The sequence below is a fragment of the Erythrolamprus reginae genome, chromosome 2 (assembly GCF_031021105.1).
Source record: "Erythrolamprus reginae isolate rEryReg1 chromosome 2, rEryReg1.hap1, whole genome shotgun sequence".
NCBI lineage: Eukaryota > Metazoa > Chordata > Lepidosauria > Squamata > Dipsadidae > Erythrolamprus > Erythrolamprus reginae.
The window spans coordinates 146976443-146998193 of NC_091951.1; the positions used below are offsets into that span (position 1 = coordinate 146976443).

General features: G+C 39.0%; 1 protein-coding gene across 4 annotated transcripts in view; it reads left to right on the top strand.

The window, feature by feature from the left end:
• Positions 1-21751, top strand: part of SEPTIN9 (septin 9) — a 306593-nt gene that overhangs the window by 266805 nt on the left and 18037 nt on the right. For all 4 annotated transcript variants that reach the window (XM_070739823.1, XM_070739825.1, XM_070739824.1 and 1 more), the window contains 3 exons: positions 9821-10012; positions 17934-18062; positions 18292-18373. In XM_070739823.1, coding sequence (XP_070595924.1) covers positions 9821-10012; positions 17934-18062; positions 18292-18373 — 403 coding nt within the window. The remainder of the gene's footprint in view (positions 1-9820; positions 10013-17933; positions 18063-18291; positions 18374-21751) is intronic.

Genomic DNA, 21751 nt, shown 5'->3' on the forward strand with positions numbered 1-21751 from the left:
CTTCCTTCCACTTTTAGTTTGCTTTGGGCTGAGCAAATCTAAGCAGCTTACAATAATTAATAAAACAAATTGTATAGCATGGAACAAGCAAAATTATGTCAGGCAATTTAAATTACAGTTCAGTCTATCAGTTGCAAACATAATCTTCATAAACCGTAATAAATGGCATTGATGCATCCCAGATGTCTATTGGTTACATCCTTTATCTCCCTGTGTCTGCTAAAAGAGCCAAGTTTTTAACTATTCTCTGGATGTTAGCAGTTAGGAGGCAGTTTTTATTTCTGGTGATAGCTGGCTGCACAGGAGGGAAACCCTGCCAAGGAATGCTCCTCTCCAAGTCTTCTCCCATCATATATTCCTGGGGGAGGAATACTAAAGAGTTCTCTACTAGCACTCATCAGGCATTCTTACCAGATATCTAGATATTTATTTCCTGTCTTTGTTCTCTTGTCACTCAAAGTGTCATAAAAGATCCTCTCCTCTTCTTTTTGTTTCTCCACAATCCTGTCATACACAGACTGAATTCTGAGAGAGTAAATATTGGACTTGTAAGCAAGTAAAACATTATTGGTCATCTTCTCTCATCCTATGGTTTTAGTGAAGGGTTAGGGTTGTGTTTTCCAATCATTTCCTCCATATATTCCCTTACCAGGGGTAAAATTAAAAAGGTTGCATGGTGACTTTGGATTTGGCTGGATGTGCTCTGCAATATCATGGTCACTTGTCTTATTTTCTATAGTAGCGTCTGTTCTTCTGCAGGGAGAGTTGTGGTTTCCCTTCATCTGGCCCATCTTTGTGCGCATTTGACTAAAAAGCCTGTCTGATCTTGCTGTCAATTTTAATTATTGTCTAACTGTATAACCTTGTTCATTTTGCTTAGAATCAGGGTTTCTCGTTTGTATCTGATTTCGAAGAGGTGCTTCAGAATGTGCAAAAATGTTAATGCAGCACCTTGCTGAAAATCACTAAAATAATGGTGTTTTTCCCCGGGTTGCACAGCTGCCGTGGGGAGGCTTCCACTCTAATTGTTTGATCCTAGAAAAATACCATGCTATTTTGAAGTGTCAAACATTTGGTGTTTTATTTGTCCTCCTGCCCATTCCAAAGAACCTGTTTCAAATCAAATAAAAATATGTGCTCATTCTTACAACATTCCTTCCCTTTTTAATTGAGCTGCTAGGAATAGGTACTCCTCGGGTAGAATATCTGTAAAGATCATTGTGTGTAAATTCTGAAATATAGATCTATGATTTTGCTAAACTTGGCTGCTTGATATTTAGGAAAAATCATTACTACATCCATTCTCAGTGATCCTACTTAGCTTCAGTTGCCCTGAGAACAATAACCAGAGCATGGAAGTAGGAGAAATAATTGCATTATGTGGGCAGATACTTTTGTTCTTCCTTTTTTCTTTTGGATTTGGAAGAAGTTTCTTGAAGTTGAAGGGGGAAAAGTGTGTTTTGTTGTGTATAACAATGAAACACACATTAAAATACGATTCATGGGGTTAGGGAAATAGTTTTGTTTGCTGCAATGTGTTCCCTGCTTAATTTTTAAATAGTTAGCTGTGTTAAATGGGAGCAATTGTGGGCGTGGGATGTAAGCCTCAAAAAACGTTTTAGCTTATTTAATTGGTATGCTGTGGTTTGCTTTTACTGTAGAATAATTAGTTGGTGTACTAATTACTACGGGTTGAAAGAAAGTCTCTTGAAGCTAGCAATACTTGGCTTGAATTTAGCTGTTGTCAGAAGATTAATTAGATTGTTCATGAAGTTTCCCAAGTCAAATTCAATTTGAGGGAGCCTTTTCTTTTTTGTATGATCTTTGACACACTGTAGCCTTTGAGATGAATGCCTGAGTAGGTATGTAAGTGGCTTTGTTTAGTTTTTCTTTTTCTAGTTTCTGCTTGGTTTTTAGCTTGTTTTGTTTGTCTATTTATTTATTTATTTATTTATTTATTTATTTATTTATTTATTATTAATTAATTGGATTTGTATGCCGCCCCTCTCTGTTGTCACTGTTTGTAAGCTGAGCGGCTATATAAATTGGTTTAATGAATAAACGTTGTAATTAAGTTGAAAAAAATAAGTGCAAAGGAGTGTGTAGGAGAAGGACTTGTACTCTATTCTCCACAATTGTTTCGTAGCAATGTTTTTTAGTAGTAAGAGAATGAAAGTTCCAAGAAAAGAATTGAAATTGCTTCTTGGAGCAGTTGAAAAAGTTGGGGTAGGATAGTAGCAAGCCCTTTATTGCATTTGGCTACAGCTGGAGATATACGGTAATTCCTAGGGGACGGGATGATCAGAAACTCCAGATAGTGGGAAACTGCCCTTCCCCATAGTTCCTGAGAAGGCATTTCAATCAGGCATTTGCAATGTTTCTTAGTTAATTTTCCAACATCCAATCAAATCCCACAACTTTGAAGTGAAACATGTGGAAGAGGCCAGTATTTGCTCTGCATCTGCATTATCTCTCCCTTGCATGGTTGTTGCAGAGAGCCTTTCTCTCTGTTCCCATTTTTCTCACGCTCACACATCCTAGCCAAACAACAGGGATCTCCAAGCCTACAGGAAGGGTGAGACTAAGGATGTATATACACTCCTTGCAAAATTGGGGTGAGTGGGAGAGAAAAATTCCCACAGGGACTTCCTGTTCTAAGTTGGAGGCTAATGCTAGTTAGTAATGAGTTCCTGTCATGGGAGAGGAGATGGAAAGTCTACCCATCAGCTGAGTAGAAGGATTCAATTTTCTATACTTTTTGCAACACTATTCTTTTTTTAAGGAAACACATTCTACAACATAACAGCTTCTATCCAGGCTTCACTACTAAACATATATACATTAAACACATAACACTGTCTTACTGTTATTCTTCTCATCCTTCCTAGTACCTATCTCTTCCCACTTATGACTCTAACCATGTTGCTTGTATCTTTATAACTTATATTGTTTTATTTCTTTTTTGGTACAATTTGATTGCTTATTAGTAACCTATGACTATCATTAAGTGTTGTATCTTATTATTCTTGATGGATATATTTTATTTTTTCTTTATGTACACTGAGAGCATATGCACCAAAGATAAATTCCTTTATTACCTTGGCCCATAAATAATTCTATTCTATTCTATATTTGCTGCTTGCCAATAAATGGGGTAGAATTTCATCTAGGGGAAAGTGCATGGGAACTGATCATTAATTGAGATGGGGAGTCATTTATTTATATTTATTATTTTTTAACAAATTAAAGATGTCTCCAGATTCCACCATGAACTGGTGAACAAATGCAAAAGACTAATGTAATTGCATTGAAGTCTTCTCTGTAGTTTGACAATGAATCCCAAGTAGGCTCAGTGTTTTAGAGGCAGGATATGCAAAGATTTTGTTGCTTGCTCTTTTCCTTTCTGGTGGAATGTTTTCTTCTTAGCCAGCTGGAATCAGTCTTTCCCGGAACAGCAGTTTCTGGGGCTCAGGTCTCAAGCGTATTACATATGTGACACAGAGAAGGAAAGAGATGTGTTTCTGTTGGGATTGTTAATATTCCGTTTACAGTATCGTAAATCACAATTCTGAATTAATCCTATGCCTGGATTACAGGCCTACAAGCAGTGCTTTGTTCATATGATTGAGTCCATATCTACATTTTCTTTTCCTTCCCAGAATTCTTTTCATATAGAAAATTAGCAAGTTAAGAATAACTCCTCCTTCCAAAACGTGAATATCCTATGTGGATATATTTTGTGTAAGGGATTTGATTGAGGCTCTTGAGACTTAGAGTTATCATCTACAGGGGATTTCCTTGCAATTGCTCTATATAATGTAATGTAAGACAGTCCTCCATAGATAATGTAAAAACACTCTCCTCAATACTCAATTCTTACTGGATGAGAGTTCAAACAGAGAATCCTGCCTGTTATAAAGATACTGTCTTGTTGGTACAATGTGAAGATTGCATCCATGGCAACAGATACAGTGTTGAGTCAGTGGACAGAGGAATGCATTTGTGATTTAGAAGCTTTTTAGGTCCACTAAGGTTTTACTGGCATTACATTTAAACTGAGTTTAATTCTGAGAAAGTTATTTTTGTGCCATTAGGCTATAAATGTTCCATACATCCCACATTCTGACAACCAAATTAGAGGTGGCTTACTCCCGGCTCGGACTGGTTCTTTAGTAGCTCCGACTCCAAGCTGAGAGCGAACCAGTTCTCTGTCTCTGTGAAAGTGGGCCTGCCCGCCCCTGGGGTTATACTGAACTTTATTTCTGCTCCCGAAGCCCAGATGATCAGGGGAGGCCGATTGCATTGCCTCTCTGCAGCTGTTTTCCATGCTCCTGAGCTAGTTTGTAATACGGAAAGGTTTTTTGTTTTTTTTAAGTACTGAGCATGCCCAGACAATCCGTTCCTGGAAGGGGCTTGTGCAAAACATGCACTTTCGTCGCAACATGAACTGGTGGGAAAGTAAGTAGAACCCACCTGAATCAGATATGTGGGGTATCCTTATTATCTCCTGGGTGTCAATATTGCAAGGATGTTAACATCGTTTTTGTATTTTTACTTTTTGTTGATGACCTTTCTGCATTGCTGACTTCCCATGGGGAAATTGGGAAATCTAAGCAGGTTTGAATGGATACAATGTTTTTAAAATATGGTTTAGTTTGTATTTTTAGTTTGTATTTTTACTTTTTGTTGATGACCTTTCTGCATTGCTGACTTCCCATGGGGAAATTGGGAAATCTAAGCATGTTTGAATGGATGCAATGTTTTTAAAATATGGTTTAGTTTTGGTGTAAATGGCCTACATTTGTTTTTGGCCTAGATTTTGGAACTTTCAGTAGAAATCATTATTTTTCTGTTCTTTTCAGTCAGCTTCTGAAAAGGCATAGATAGAAATTAAAAGTTATGTGAATACATAGTACTTTTCCCTTTTCTTTTTATGTCATGAATTAATGTTTATTCAAGAATTTCATGTAGACATATACCAGCAACTAGCAAAGAATAGGGATAAAAGAATGGTTCTCATTATATAGGTAGATGTAAATGTAGAGTTCCCTGAGGCTCTAGATTGGAACCTGTACTTTTTAATTTGTTCAAAAATTATCTGGATTTAGGAAGGAGCTGGGAGATAGCCAAGGTTGAGGACCAAACCAGATTATGTGGGGGGAGTAGAATTTTTAAAAATGCATGCATGAAACATTTAATGAGATTAATACTAATAAAGATTTTACAGAGTTTTTGTATTCAACTAATGGGTCTACTTAACTGACTTAATTAAGTAAACACACTGCCAAAGGAATCAAATTGCTGGAACAATTTCCACATGAGAGAAAACCTTTGAGGATTAGCAAGGAAGGCAAGATTAGGGCCAGAGGCTCATCTAAAACGTTCAGAGGATTTGGACACTCTGAAAACGGCTGCCACCATAGACATAAATACCCATTTGCCAGAAGACAAAGTAGGCAAATAATATTCTTTACCATTACAGAGGGGTCCTTAGTTTTACTGGAACTATAGAATAATCATATAATAACCGCTGATGTTACAGGCCGTATAACTATATAAAGAAGGAACTGTGAGGATAACAGTTCAAAAGGGATGGGGGTGGTGTTTGTTATGTTGTGTTGTTTTGTTGCTTGTCTTATAAAATGCAAATACAAAATTTAAACAAACAAATAAGTATATTGTAAAATGATAGATTATGTACTATCTTATTTTTTTAATGTTTACATAATAACTACTTTTTTTTAAAAAAAATCATCTGTCTGAAGTAGTGTAGGATTCCTGTCTAAGCAGGGGGTTGGACTAGAAGACCTCCAAGGTGCCTTCCCACTGTTATTCTATTCTAATTATCCAGGGGGTTGTGTAGTTATCAGTGGTATTAAAATAGGAGCTGTTAAAAAAAAACCAAATACAATTTCATATTGCTTCACATCTCAATATCCTTTTCGATCTAGTTTTTACGCCCATCGGTGAACGCAGGTCTGAACGAGCCCGTGGTATCCAAGTTAATTTCAAAGTACACTGCTCAAAAAAAAGTGAAGGGAACACTTAAACAACACAATATAAACTCCAAGTTGTCAATCAGCATTGCTTCCTAAGTGGACAGTTTGATTTCACAGAAGTTTGATTTACTTGGAGTTATATTGTGTTGTTTAAGTGTTTCCTTTATTTTTTTGAACAGTGTAGATAGAGCAGGAGGTCTCCAATCTTGGCGACTTTAAGACTTGCGGACTTCAACTCCTAGAGTTCCTCAGCCAGCGAAGCTGCCTGGGGAACTCTGGGAGTTGAAGTCCGCAAGTCTTAAAGTCTCCAAAGTTGGAGACCCTCTGATAATACAGGGATTCTATCGTTGTATAAGTCAGTGTTTCCCAACCTTTTTTGAGCCGCGGCACATTATTCATTTTTTCAAAATCCTGGGGAACATTGAAAGGGGGGGCGGGCTAAAGAAAAGTTTGGACAAAAAAACCCTCTCTCTTCCTCCCTTTCGCTCTATTTCTCCCTCTTTCTCTCTTTTCCTTCCTTCCCTTCTTTCTCTCTCTCCATCCATCTTTCTTTCTTCCTCTCTTTTTTGCTCTCTTTCTCTCTCCCTCCTTCCCTTCCTCTGTCTTTCTCTCTCCCTTGCTCTCTCTCTCTGTCTCTCTTGCTCTCTCTTTCTTGCTTTTTTCTCTCTCTCTTTCACTGTCTTGCTATATGTCTCTTTCTTTCTCTTTGCCTCTCTTGCTATCTCTCTTTCCTTCTCTTTCTCTCTCTCTCTGCCTCTCTTGCTAAGTCTCTCTTTTTCTCTTGCTATGTCTCTCTTTCTTTTTCTCTCTCTCTGCCTCTCTTGCTATGTCTCTTTCTCTCTCTCTTTCTCTGCCTCTCTTGCTGTCTCTCTTTCTTGCTCTGTCTCTCTTTCTCTGCCTCTCCTGCTATGTCTCTCTTTCTCTCTCTCTCTGCCTCTCTTATATGTCTCTCTTTCTCTTTCTCTCTCTCTCTGCCTCTCTTGCTAAGTCTCTCTTTTTCTCTTGCTATGTCTCTCTTTCTTTTTCTCTCTCTCTGCCTCTCTTGCTATGTCTCTTTCTCTCTCTTTCTCTGCCTCTCTTGCTGTCTCTCTTTCTTTCTCTGTCTCTCTTTCTCTGCCTCTCTTGCTATGTCTCTCTTTCTCTCTCTCTCTGCCTCTCTTATATGTCTCTCTTTCTTTCTCTTTCTCTCTCTGCCTCTCTTGCTAAGTCTCTCTTTTTCTCTTGCTATGTCTCTCTTTATTTTTCTCTCTCTCTGCCTCTCTTGCTATGTCTCTCTTTCTCTGCCTCTCTTGCTGTCTCTCGTTCTCTGCCTCTCTTGCTATGTCCCTCTTTCTCTCTCTCTCTTGCTATGTCTCTCTTTCTCTCTCTCTGTCTCTCTTGCTATGTCTCTCTTTCTTTCTCTTTCTCTTTCTCTCTCTCTCTGCCTCTCTTGCTAAGTCTCTCTTTTTCTCTTGCTATGTCTCTCTTTCTTTTTCTCTCTCTCTGCCTCTCTTGCTATGTCTCTCTTTCTCTCTCTGTCTCTCTTTCTCTGCCTCTCTTATATGTCTCTCTTTCTTTCTTTCTCTCTCTCTCTCTCTCTCTCAATTGACCGCCACGTCAGGGCTCCCGCTTGCAGTCAGCTGAGAGACAGAGAGAGCACTCCCTCTCGCCGCCGCCATCTCCCTGCGACTGCCTGCGGCCGCTGCAGCCCCCCCTCCCACCGGGCCACAAAGGACATTTGCCGGTACTTCCCTCCTGGGGCTCCCGCTCGCAGCTGTCCCCCGGCTTCTGCTCGATGCCGCGGTTTTCGGCGCTGTCCTGCTGTGCCCCAAAGAAGGAAGGCAGGAAAAAGGCGAGAAGAATGGAGCTCTCCTCCTTCCTGCCTTCCGTCTTTGGGGCCCAGCAGGACAGCGCCGAAAACCGTGGCATCGAGCAGGAGCCAGGGGACAGCTGCGAGCGGGAGCTCAGTGCAAGGAGCCGCTGACTGCTGGCCTCAATTTGCCCGGGGCCCGGTAGCGCGCTCCCTGTAGTACCCGTCTATCGGCGGCCCTGCATACACGCACACATGTATGTATGTATGTATGTATGTATGTATGTATGTAAAGAAATTGTAGGAGCCAGTGATGAATTTCCCAATTTCTTAATTTGGGATGGCAATTCCATAAACTCTTTTCACCAGGGTTAAAGATTGACTGTATATGAATTGTATTCAAGACTTTGATCCATATCACACTGGTAAGGGAGAAAGGGTTATCAGATATGAAAATTTTGAGTAAATATCCTTACAATTATGGTCATTTGATGGAGTGGAGTGAAGCATTTGGCTTATTGCCATCCTTACTGGGATTAACAACGGTGATATATTTCTTCTTCCTAATGAAAGAGTCTGGCATGATGTCCATACTGTCATTTATTGTTTTTATACTCAGTTTATTCTGGAACCTTGGGTGCTAAATTCATGTTATTGGCTTATAGATTTCTCATATCCCTAATGGCTGTAATAGACGGCCCTGTTTTTAAGATATTGCAGGAGCCAAGTCTTCCAAAGTTTTTATTGAGTAGACAAATTCTTGCATCATGGAATAAGATGAGATCATGACAAAGAGGCCTTGCCAACAAAGGAGAAAAGAACTAAGGATGTTAGTTGAATCCATGACAACTTACAAACTTTTTAAAAATCTGAAAGTACTATGTGATTTTGCAGTTAAGAGGCCCTTAATTTTACAGTGATAAGTAAAAAATAACTGTTCTTATGTGCGTGCAAAAAGAGGGAAAAAAATGAAAATTGCTGTTTCAGACTCTCTCTCCCTCTTCCTCTCTCTCTCTCTCTCCCTCCCTCCCTCCCTCCACTCCTCTCTCTCTCTCTTTTAAACTTGGGGGAGCCTGTTCAGCCCTCTATAGCACAGGGGCTGCAGAGAACTAAACTAGAGCTAAGCTTAACTACAGTAGGATTCATCACAAGCTTTGCACAGAATCCACAACTATTTGGAAACTATGCAAAATGTGGTTTAGCATGAGGATTAATTTGAAGGCCAGGAAGTGGCAAACTGGATAGAGATGAAGCATCAGGAACTGGGCAAATAGGAACTCGGCTAACCTTACCCTGTGTCAGAAGCTTAGTACCTGCAGTGTGATTTTCAGATACCAAACTATTCTTATAGTTTCCAGATTTTTTAATCAATAGATAGAAATATTGTTATTTCAGCAATCCTTGCAAGGAATTTTGGCAATTGCTTCCTCCCTCCCTCATTTTTTGATCTAACAGTATTAACACCACTCCATGTTATAAATCTAGAATCTCAAGGTATGTTGAGGACCTGAATTTCTATCAATTCACATTTTAAAATGCTTTTGATAATTTAGCATTTAACATAGTATCCAGCTAATCAGACTACAAACTGTCCTCAGTAAGTGATGTGAATTCCCAGAGATAAAACACAGATTAAAAAAATACTGATTTGTAACATGCTTTAAGGTAAAGCAAAGTAAAATCCTAAACTAAGAGGAAAGAGTCCTCGGAGAGGGGCTGCATACAAATCTAATAAATGAATGAATGAATGAATGAATGAAAATAGAATGAAAAGAAATTATTGGTGGTTATCCTAAATGTATATCCCACTTTTTATATAAAGTGAAGTATTGCACACAAATGCATCTCATATTTTTTTCTCACAAACACTATCTTTTTCCCTTTCCCTTTTTCTATTTTCTCTTTTCCTTTCCCCCTTTCCTTTCCTTTCCTCCTGGGCCTATGAAGATATTTTGATTATTTTAGTTATGTGCATTAATAATAGACCAGTGAATGTATTTTATTGACTGGTGGCTTGGTTTTCCACTAACAGGTTCAGAGACCATTCCCAGTTATCCCAGCAGTGTGATGGATGCCACTCGAGATGCTGGCCTCAAGCAAGTTGCACCAGCAAGGACAGAGAAGCCAGCTGCCGATTTTGCCTATGTTGGGATTGATGCCATCCTTGAACAGATGCGAAGGAAAGCCATGAAACAAGGCTTTGAGTTCAACATCATGGTTGTTGGTAAGTCTCCCCACCTTGGTGTCACTGAGTAGAGACTACATTAGTTATATTGGCTAAGATTCTTGACAAGGGTACCAAAAGTATGCCCTTTGATTTCCTTCCACCATTCTATGGTAGGTTTTATTTTTTATTTTTTTTAGCCATGTGAATGAACAACAGTAACTAGCATTTGTGAATTCTTAAGCTAATGCAATTTGATAAAATATTCTGCAGATTACTAAAATAGATGTTTTATCCTCTGAATGTCAAGGTGATTATGTTTTTCCTCTAATAAGCCTCTTTGTCCTGACTGGAGCATCAAACGTCAAGGACATGTGGCTTTTAATCAGCCATTTCAACTTTGATAAGCAGCTATATTGCTTGGCACTCTGTGACTGAATTTCTTCCACTAAAAACAAAACCAGGTCCTGCTTGCCTGTGCCATTCTTGAAGGTTATTTGAACCTGCAGTATAATTCTCTTTTTTTTAAAAAAAATCACTCTGTAATCTCTTAAAAGTAACAAAGATTATTTAAAGAAACGTCTTATAAGCATTTCTCATCTAAACAATGACCAACTTCCTTTAGTCCCTTCTTAATCAGTCAGAGTAGATGGTTAATTCAAAGTTTACTCTCATTAGATGCAAATCTATTGAGCCAACATCACAGCTTTGACTTCATTCTTGCCCCTCTGTTCTAAACCCCACACTTTTTGTTCGTTTTGTTCATGCATAATCTCCCTTCAACATTAAGGGTTTAAAGAAACTGAATTTTAAAACACTTGCAAAATCCAGCAAGTCTAGTGCTTGGTGCCACATCAGCTTCTGATTCTTAAAGATAGCATGGTGCACTCCTTGCAAAAGTTGATATCCACTCCCTGATTAGGTTGTGGCTTGCAGCTAGCATTTCCCCCCATGCTTTGATAATAGGGTAAAACATGTTTCTTAAGGGCAAATAGCAAAGACTAATGACAGAAAAGGTCTAAAAGATAAAAGTGTTTGCCTGAAAAGACAAATAAAGACATCCTTCAATTTATGTACTTACTCTATAGTTAGACTTCACATTGTAGGAAGAGTAAGTGTTGCTGAAGAAGAATCTGCTGATCACTGACTGCTCTGGCCAGCTAAGTATAACATCACCCCCATTTGTATATGTTAGTTCAGGGAAAGTATTTTCTTTCCATGGGAACAAAGGATTTCTTTCATTTTTTAGAGAAGGGGAAGAAATGTGTCGCTTCTACATTCATTGCTTTCAACTTTGAATTAAGGACAGAGCAAATAAAAAGAGCCCTTGCTCATCAGAACCTACATTTTTGATTGGGAGTGGTTGACTGCGAACAATAGAGACCCAGTTTGGTATAGTGGGGAATGGAGCAACCTAGAAACCAGGTGACTGAGTTCTAGTCATATCTTAAGCAGAAAAGACAGCTAAGTGACTTTGGATCAATTCCTCTCGGCCCAACTTACCTCGAGGTTGTTGTGTGGAAAATAGGACACAGAAAAATGAAGCATGTTTGCTACCTTGAGTTATAGGTTTTTAAAAAGTGGGATAATATTATAATTTCCCTAAGCAGCTTTGTGTCTGTATAGAAAATAGGGCTTTTTTCTTTTTAAAAAATGTTCTTCTAAAGTGACATCTCCTATATGATTGCTACAATGACACATTGTTTATCATGATTAAAAAAGACAACAGGAAATACTGATATTGTATGGCCAGTTTAATGGAACAACCTCATTCGTTTTTGTTCCGGTAAATAGATAATTTGTGGTTGGTCATACCCAATCTTTGGGGGGAGGGAGGAATGAAATTTTCAAGCAAAAAAGAAATGAGAGATCAAACATGGAATGGTGGCTAAAACTTCCCAATGATCTGGGGATACAGAGTGAAAGTACTATGACGAACTGTGACTATTACACCTTTTTGGTGAAAATGTTTTTGTGAAAACAGGCCAAGGCAGGGAAAAGAGACAACTGCAACTTCTGTTACAAAATAATTAAATTTGCTTTTTGGGGAAACAGAAGGGATTGTTTCATTTCCAAACTTATAAGCCATTTCTGCTTTGCCTGATTGCTTTTTGGTAATTCTTGCTCACCTGACTTATCAGTGAAATGTTTATTTCAAGTTTGCTTTAAAACTTGAAGATAACTAAAAAATCCTGCTTTGTTTCCTCAATAATTTTTAGCCCAATAGTTCAGTGCCATCTTTCTAAGATTCTCTAAAAGTTGTATTGAACTTTTTTCATTTATTCTTCTTTTTCTAGGATTTTATTGTAGACAGGGTGCATATACTAATTAACAAAGGTTTAGCTCCAGATGGTTAGAAGATTAACAAATGTAGAAAGTTGACATTTATTTAAGGGTTGTTAAAATTGCAGTTTTGATGTGCACGTTAACTGAATATTTGACATAATGCCATATAAGATGCTCCAAACTATAAAACACACCTAGCTTTTGGGGAGGAAAACAAGAAAAAAAATCTGCCTCCTAGCAATTTTCCTCCTTGCAGCAAACAGCCTGGTCAGTTTCAGCACAGCCTGATTTAGCATGAACAGCAGATTGGCGGTTAGATCGGTCTCCAGGAATACAGCCTATCAGCTGTTCTAGGCTGCAGGGATCACCACCGCCCATTGCTGCCATTGCCGCCACCTATCCCTGCCACCTGGAATGGGCCAAAAATGGGGCATGCGGATGCTGAAAGCGGGATGCATGGAGGCCAAAAATGAGATGCACAGAGGCAACAATAGGTGGTGGTGATGGACAGCAGCAATGCCTGCAGCCTGAAATAGCTGGTAGGTGGTATTCTGGTAGACCAATCCAACTGCCAATCAGCTGCTCATGCTAAATCAGGCTGTGCTGAAACTGACCAGGCTGTTTGCTGTTTGCTGCAAGGAGGAAAATTGCTGGGAGGCAGAGGCCTAAGGGTGGGGGCTGGTGGGTGGATGGGACTTCAGTAACATTCGCTCTCTAAGACACACAGACATTTCTACCTACTATTGGGGGAAGTCTGTCTTATACACTGAAAAATATGATACTTTGTTTCATTTCCCTGGAAAGGTTGGTGTACCGTTTTTAATAAAATCTCAGAAAGTCCTGGCTCAGACAGACTCAATATGCTTAGGAAGTGAAGCATTCAGTGTAGAATTTTTCTGTCTTTATATGTGGCTGTTTGGAAGGCAGTGCCAGAACTATAGCCATATATCTGGTTTCCTGGTTTCTTTCACACCCATAAACTTTTCATTTCTCTTACTGCTTTTCAACATTCCTAGGAAGATTGGATTCATTTCTGTGTCTGCTTATATTTATCAATGAATCAAATTGTGTGCAAAATTAAAACTGCACAATTCTTATATCAGCATTTCTTCCATTATAATCATCTCACTGTTAATACTATATAGCTATGTACAGTGTAATAGATCAGGCTATAGAATCAGGACAAATTTCTGTGGCTGTTCCTCCTCTGACATTTAGACCAGCCCCATCATATTAGATTTTCAGAAGGCTGTGAAAACCTGGCACCTTGCCCAGTCTTTGGATAGGGCACAAGTGAGCCAAGCAAATGTAAGAATATGGGGAAGTTATGTGATATTGTGTTGTATTTGGCATTGTTGGAGTTACTTTATAATATTCTGGTTTTATTTAATGTTAGTTCTCGGAGAGGGGCGGCATACAAATCTAATGAATTATTATTGTTGTTGTTGTTGTTGTTGTTGTTATTATTGTTATTATTATTATTATTATTATTATTATTATTATTATTATTATTATTATTATTGAGCTGCTCAGATTATCTTGCATAATATAAGGCAGCCATGTAAGTTTCCAAATAAATAAATATACTGCTAAAAAAAAATAAAGGGAACACTTAAACAACGCAATATAACTCTAAGTAAATCAATCTTCTGTGAAATCAAACTGTCCACTTAAGAAGCAACAACTGATTGACAATCAGTTTCACATGCTGTTGTGCACATTCAACTTTGTACAGAACAAAGTATTCAATGAGAGTACAATGGTACCTCATGATATGAATCCCTCATGATATGAACCCCTCGTGATACGAACATCTCGAGATACAAACCCGGGGTTCGGAAATTTTTTGCCTCTTGTTACGAACTTTTTCCAGCTTATGAACCCACCGCAGATTGCAAAATGGTGCTCCGCTGGGTGCCGCCGCCCGGCTGTCACTTTTAAAACAGCCGGACGGCTTCTTGGCATTCTCCCGAACCCGAACTTTTCGGGTTTGGGAGGCTGCCGAGAAGTGCCGCCGCCCGGCTGTCACCTTCTGAAACAGCCGGGGGGCTTCTCGTCGTTCTCCTGAATGCCGAACCTGGAAGTTTGGCAAAAGTTCGGGTTCGGGTTCCAGAGGCCGCCGAGAAGTGCCCGGCTGTTTCAGAAGGTTGCAGCCGGGCGGCGCCACCTGGCGGAGTGCCGTTTTTGCGATCAGCAGTGGTGTTTTCGGCCAATCTGGAGGCTGAAACGGAGGTGGGGAATCCCAATAGGGAATTTCATGGGCGGAGCTTTGACGTCACGAAGACATCCTTCCTGGAGGCCACGTTTCTTACGAACTTTTCATCTTACGAACCACCTTCCGGAACCAATTAAGTTCGTAAGACGAGGTATTACTGTATTTCATTCATTCAGATCTAGTATGTGTTATTTGAGTGTTCCCTTTATTTTTTTGAGCAGTATATAAACATAACTGTAAGAACAGGAGGAAGGTTGGAATTAAATTGGGTTAAAATGAAGCTTTATTACTCAGTTGGCCTTGTGCTGTAGGATGTCTGCAAAAGAATTAAGAGTTTTGCTGGCTCTTTAAAAATGAGTGTTTGGTTATAGCAGTTTATGCCTCATGGCAGGGACAGATACTGTATATTATAGTTTTAGAAACACCATGTGATTTATTGGCTACCCTCTGCAACTAAGCAAGATGAAATATAAACTTCTTTGACTGAATATCCAATCCACTATTCCTAACAGGGCCTTCATTTATTTTATAACCTTTCTGTGTCACGCTTTCACACAGGATGATTTATTTATATGTTTAATCCATTTATGTAGCTGTCCATTTTCTAACCAATTCTGGGTGGCTTGTGATCGAACATTAAAACAACATACGGACCTTGGGCTCATGTCTTATAAGCACAGGGCCTCTTGGGGTAGCTTCAGTGTTGTTTTCATTTGCTTATGGACTATTATTTTCCTTATCTCCCATTTGGTATTCTGTCTGTTGTGACTGAAGCTGTTCTCACTATTCTGCAGGAAAAAGTTTTGTATTTATTTTCACACCAATCACATATGCAATATATCATCAATCTTAAAATACAATACAATAATAAAAATTTTGAATTGGGTATTCATAATCCGTCCAGTGCTACCTCCTGTACATTTGACATCTGGATAAAAAATAATTATTCAAATTTCTTATATGCATTTAAAAAATTATTAACTAATACAGTTTCTTTTTGCTGCTTCTTTTCTTATTACATCTGATCATTTAGGCCGTCATGCTTCAATCTCCTTGATATATCCTTAATATCAATTTCGTATATATTTCTTACCATTACTTTTATTGTAATTGCCCTTTAAAAAAGAAAAGAAATAAACCAGAATTCCCAATCATAATGACTAAATCTTAAATTTGATCTAACTGTTACAGGGATCTCACTATTCTGAACTCTCTTCATCCCCCCCCACTTTTTATAAAGAAATAAAACTTGTGCTGTTAGTTAAAGTACAACACATTTTATGTGATTAATTGTGTTAGACCAAATATTTCTTCACTTTTGTAACTACATCCCCATTCCCTTTGGGTAAACTGTATACTGGGATTCAGTGTCCATGCATTAATAACCTAATAATGAAAACAATAAAAACAACATTCTTCCACTTACTGCCTTCCAGATCATTGCTTTTTTTCCAGCAAGGTGTGGTAGTACACATTCATAGAAGAGAGAAGTTAGAAAGAGGCATTTTAAAATGTTTTGTGATTTTGATGTTAAAAGGCCCTGACAGTTGAGGTTTTTGTAACTCATACATGTAGATTACATTTCCTGTGTTCTGCGCAAGACTTAACCACTATGACAATCCCCTTAAACACCTCTTATCTAAATAATGTCATGCTCCTGTATTTTTTTTCCACTGGTGTTTTTTTTGATCTGTTAACTTTTTTGAGTTTTGGTTTAAGTTGTGGTTTCAGAAGACTGTTAAATTCATGTAGAGGAATGTCTGGACTTTCAAACCCAGAATTATCATTTTGATCTAATACTTAGTTGTCGTTTTCAACTTGCTAAAAAATAGAATTCATGAATAATTTTCAGAAACATGAGCTTTATTCTCACATTTTTAAAAGCACAGGTTTACTATACAAGCAGAATATCAATGTTTTTTGCAATGCATTTTTTTAAAAAAAATAGAAAACAGCTTATTTTTCCGTCACTTATCTCAGACCATTCTCTGAAAAATAAGATACATTTATTTGTCATCAATGCATTTCATTTCCACTATTAACAAGCACAGTGCTCCCATGCCGATAGCAACAGATAGAATGGGATTTCTGAAACCAACAGGGCAAATTTGGATGCACCTCCCCATTTATATAAAATATCCAGATTTCCCTCGAAAGCAGGGAATGGCATGTCTTCATATCAACCTCATAGATCCTGAGCATACACAAGTATACATGGATCACATTGGCATTCTAAATTGGGAAAGAAAAAATGGGAATCGTAGACAGGATGTCACACAATTGTCTGCCTGGGATTCCTGTTAAAAGGCAATAATAAATTACAATATACACGGTTCAAAAAAATAAAGGGAACACTTAAACAACACAATATAACTCCAAGTAAATGAAACTTCTGTGAAATCAAACTGTCCACTTAGGATGCAACACTGATTGACAATCAACTTCATATGTGTTGTGCACATTCAACTTTGTACAGAACAAAGTATTAAATGAGAATATTTCATTCATTCGTATCTAGGATGTGTTATTTTCGAGTTCCCTTTATTTTTTTGAGTACTGAAACAGAAATTTTGGAAGTCAAAAGGTGCTCATTTTTGAAGAAGGTGGGATACTGAATTGGAAGAAGCTGAACATGAACTTCATTAGAAATGTTGTTGTAATTTTTTTTAACTTGTTGATTTGACTGAATTAAGAATTAAGCATAACCTACTTAATTTAAACCAAACTGACATTACTGTTTGCCTTCTAAAATTAGTCCATAAAGTTGAAGCAGAAAACCTATGGACTCCAAATGTTGCTGAAGAGCCACTAAGAGCCCCATTTAGCATGACCAATTCCAGTGTGGTTAAAATGCCACTTTGAGCTTCTCAGATAACAGAAGGCATGCAGATGTAACCCAAACAGAAACACACTCTCCTTTTTTTTAGTTATAAACTATGCACATCTTTCTCCTTGAAGTTCTCATAAAGAGATGAGAAGACTGAAATGATTTTCTTGGAGAGAATATTGTTTGCTTTTTCGAAAATAGGGTTAGAGATAGAAATTACAGAATTGGAAAGAATAACAAACCAGGTTGTAAGCAGAAACAAAAGACCAGAAATGAAATGAAAGATGTATTATTAAAAATATATTCTCTTTTGCTTCTTAATTATCCTACTCATTATTAATTGTTCTCTTATTTTTGCTTGTTTTGGGGCTCATAAAGCAAACTTAACAAACAGCTGCTTGCAAGGTGGTCTTATATTTGTAATTCCTATGCTTTATATCTGGTGTACAATTTTATTTAATGCCATTTTGCCCATGAAACAGAACAAAATAAGTGTCATAAAAATAAAATCCAGTCAGAAATCAAACAGTAGCAATCTGTGTGTGTATCATCACATGTTTTCCCAGGAGATTCTGGATGTACTCAGACTAGTCATGGGGTGGCTTTAGTAAAAAAATGTGGCTTTCTGAAATTTATTTCCTGCTGCCTTTTAGGTCAGAGTGGCTTGGGAAAATCAACTCTAATCAATACCCTTTTCAAATCCAAGATCAGTCGCAAATCAGTGCAACCAAGTTCTGAAGAGCGTATTCCCAAGACAATTGAAATCAAGTCCATTACACATGGTGAGTGTTGCCAAGAGATTGCCTGTTTTTTGTGGAAAGTTAGCAGCCAAGGAAAGAGAGTCCTTTTGGTTGACTCAGATAGAAGATCTTTGAAATGTTAAAATGCTTAAACCTCTTCATCAAGAGCATCTTTGAGAAGCATACCATGTAAAGAAGGTTTTCCCACATATTCATTGTGTTCATCCCAAAGCGATATGTTGCTATTTGATGTCTTCACATTCCATTTCAGATATTGAGGAAAAAGGTGTTCGTATGAAACTGACCGTCATTGACACTCCTGGATTTGGGGACCACATTAACAATGAGAATTGGTAAGGGACTTTCAATGGAGAAATGCACCAGGACAAGGGGAACTTGGCATGTCAAAAAAATACCTAGCTATTCATACAATGTGGCCTATTCTTGCTTTTTTGTTGTTGTTGTTGTTGTTGTTGTTTTGTTGTTGTTTTGTTTTGTTTTATCTGAGATTGACTATCTTGACTGATTTGACTGACTGACTGACTGACTTAGTGCAAAACCAGTCCAGACTAAACTTTCTTCCATCTGTGGGCTGTAAACAAAAAGAAAAGACTCTAATCAGGATAAGGATAAAAACATTATTTTGATTAAAGTGAGGATAGATATTTGCTAATATTGCAAAATTATTTTCAATTGAAGTTACTATTTATTTATTTATTTTATTTTATTATTTTATTTATTTATTTATTTTATTTATTTATTTCATTTATTTCATTTATTGCATTTATTTCATTTATTGCATTTATTGCATTTATTGCATTTATTGCATTTGTATGCCGCCCCTCTCCGTGGACTCGGGGCGGCTAACAACAGTGATAAAAACAGCATGTAACAATCCAATACTAAAACAACTAAAAAACTACTATTGTTGATTACCTCCCAAGAATATGTTTCACTTAGCATGAGGGGAGAATAGAATGGAATTACTCTGCTTTAGATAATAAAAAGAGCAAAAATTATGCCAAACTTTATTGATTCTTCAAAAGCTAGGAAATTGTCTAAACCAAACTGTACTCTACAGACATGGAGATTTGCAGTTACTTATACCTCTTTTCTCATGAGGATTGGCTTACCAATTAAATTAAGAAAAAAACTACGATGGAATTCCTTCTATAATATGTAGGAAAATGTGATTCTATGGTGCACTATTAGCAAAGGGTCACCTCTATGGTTGATGTGAATTATATGAGTGAAAGAAAGGACTCTTGAGAATACATCTTACTGTTTCCTTACTATTTTGCAAGGGATCATCTGAAATAAGGAATATCAAATGACATCAACCTTCCAAAGTCAACAAAACAATGGTGGCATGCCTCCAAATACAGCAAATGCAAATTAGCTTCAGATTTCATTCCTTTCTTAACTTTAAAGGGGGCATGCCTGTCAAAGAACATAAATAGAAATACAGGGGAGAGCTGAGGGCTGTGTATTTCTACGATAAAGAGAACCTGATACTGAACACTGCATGCTTGGAAAATTACCTTTATTTGAACATTCTCTAAATAAGTAAATACATATACATATGAGGCAGAGAGGTACATGTATTTTAGCTGTGTTTTTATGGACTGACTTGCCTAGAATCATATGAGATAAATGACCATATAAGTTCTCTAAATAAGTAAATACATACAGGTAGTCCCCGGGTTACGTCGTCCCCGACGTACGATGTTTCATTGTTACGACGACCCGGGGACAGCTTCGAAGCCACCGCTGCCACCGCCTCCTCCATTCGGGCAAAGGGATCTCCATGGTGGGCGGCAGCTTTGGAGACCCTGCAGAGATCCCCTCGCCCAAATGGAGGCGGCGGCTTCTTCAAGGAACCAGCAGCCGGTCCTTCTTGGTGCTGCGTTGCTGCAGCCTCCGAGGCTGCTGCCACCGCCACCGCCTCTGTTTGTGCGATGGGATCACCGTGGTGGGCAGCCTTGGAGTCTACAGCAACGCAGCGCCGAGAAGGACGGGCTGTTGGTCCCTTGAAGAAGCCACCGTCGCCGCCACCACCGTGTAAGTCGGAATATTAATGTAAATTGGAATATTCCAACTTACACCAAACTCGGCTTACGACGGGCCGTGGGAACGGATCCCCGTCGTAAGTCGGGGACTACCTGTACTGTGTTTTCCCCAAAATAAAACCTTGTCTTATATTCTATTGAACTCTGAAATAAGTGCTTGTTCTTATTGCCATGCACTCAAAAGCCTGATTGGGCTTATTTTCAGTGGATGTCTTCATCGGGAGAAAACAGGGTACACATACACATGTATGTATCTATGTATATGTATATATATATGTATATATGTATTTACTTATTTAGAGAACTTCTATAGTTATCCACGGGGGTGGATTGCTCTTAGCTGCTGCTACCGATGCGGTGCAAGTGCAACTTAAGTCATCCCGCATGCGTGCGTACACCCACTGTGATTTTGCTTCCATGCATGCGCAGGAAGCAAAAACATGCCAAAATCTTGTGAGGGGATGTGCACGCACATGAGATTTTGGTGATCGTTTGCTTTTGCGCATGCACGGAAGCAAAAGATTGCCAAAATCTTGCGCACGCGACATCCCCTCCTGAGATTTTGCTTCTGCACGTACATAGGAAGCAAAAAATTAAAGAAAAAAGATGGCGGTACCCAAAGAACTGACCCTGGAGAGGTTGCATGCAAATTGCACAATCTGGCGGCCACTACCGGTGCACAATTGCCTACTGCACTGGTAGCAATCTCTCCCTGGTCATCCATCTCTTATGATTCTAGGCAGGTCAGTCCATAAAACAAGAGCTAAAATAGAAGTCCCTCCCTTTCTCATCCAGGTGGCAAGACCAATCAGTCTCCCAATGCTCAAGGCAAGAGTCAGGGCTTCACAGCCCTCTAGAAGCTAAAAGCATAGGAATCCCTTGGATGCCAGGTGAGGGGCTGGTCCAAAGAGCTGTGTGTGGCCACTATGAAGGTTCAAGGTTCCATCAAATGATAACATTGCGGGTAGGTACCTGGGAGTGTATCTATTCTGTCTAACTTTTCATAGCATACTTGAGAATTTCTCTTTGCCAATACTGGGCAGCTGGGATGTGTCTCTGCCAGCAAGCAATAATCTGCTGTGTCCTGAAAAAGTCCAAAATGGAAATGTTAGCCTTCTTAGCAATTCTGTCAAAATGATTTTTGTAATACAGTGGTACCTCATGATACGAACCCCTCGTCTTACGAACAACCCGAGATATGAACCCGGGGTTCAGAATTTTTTTGTCTCTTCTTACGAACTTTTTCCTTCTTACGAACCCGCTGCCGCCGAGAAGCCCCGCCGCCTGGCTGTTGCTTTTTGAAACAGCCGGGGGGCTTCTGAGCGTCCTCCTGAACCCGAACGCCAAACCCGAACTTCCGGGTTCGGCGTTCGGGAGGCCGCCAAGAAGCCCCCCGGCTGTTTTAAAAGATGACAGCCAAGCAGCGGGGCTTTTCGGCGGCCTCCCGAACGCTGAACCCGGAAGTTCGGCAAAAGTCCAGGTTCGTGAGGCCGCTGAGAAATCCCGCCGTCCAGCTGTCATCTTTTAAAACAGCCAGGGGGCTTCTCAGCATCCTCCTGAACCCGAACGCCAAACCCGAACTTCCGGGTTCGGCGTTCGGGAGGCTGCCAAGAAGCCCCCCGGCTGTTTTAAAAGACGACAGCTGGGCGGCGGGACTTCTCG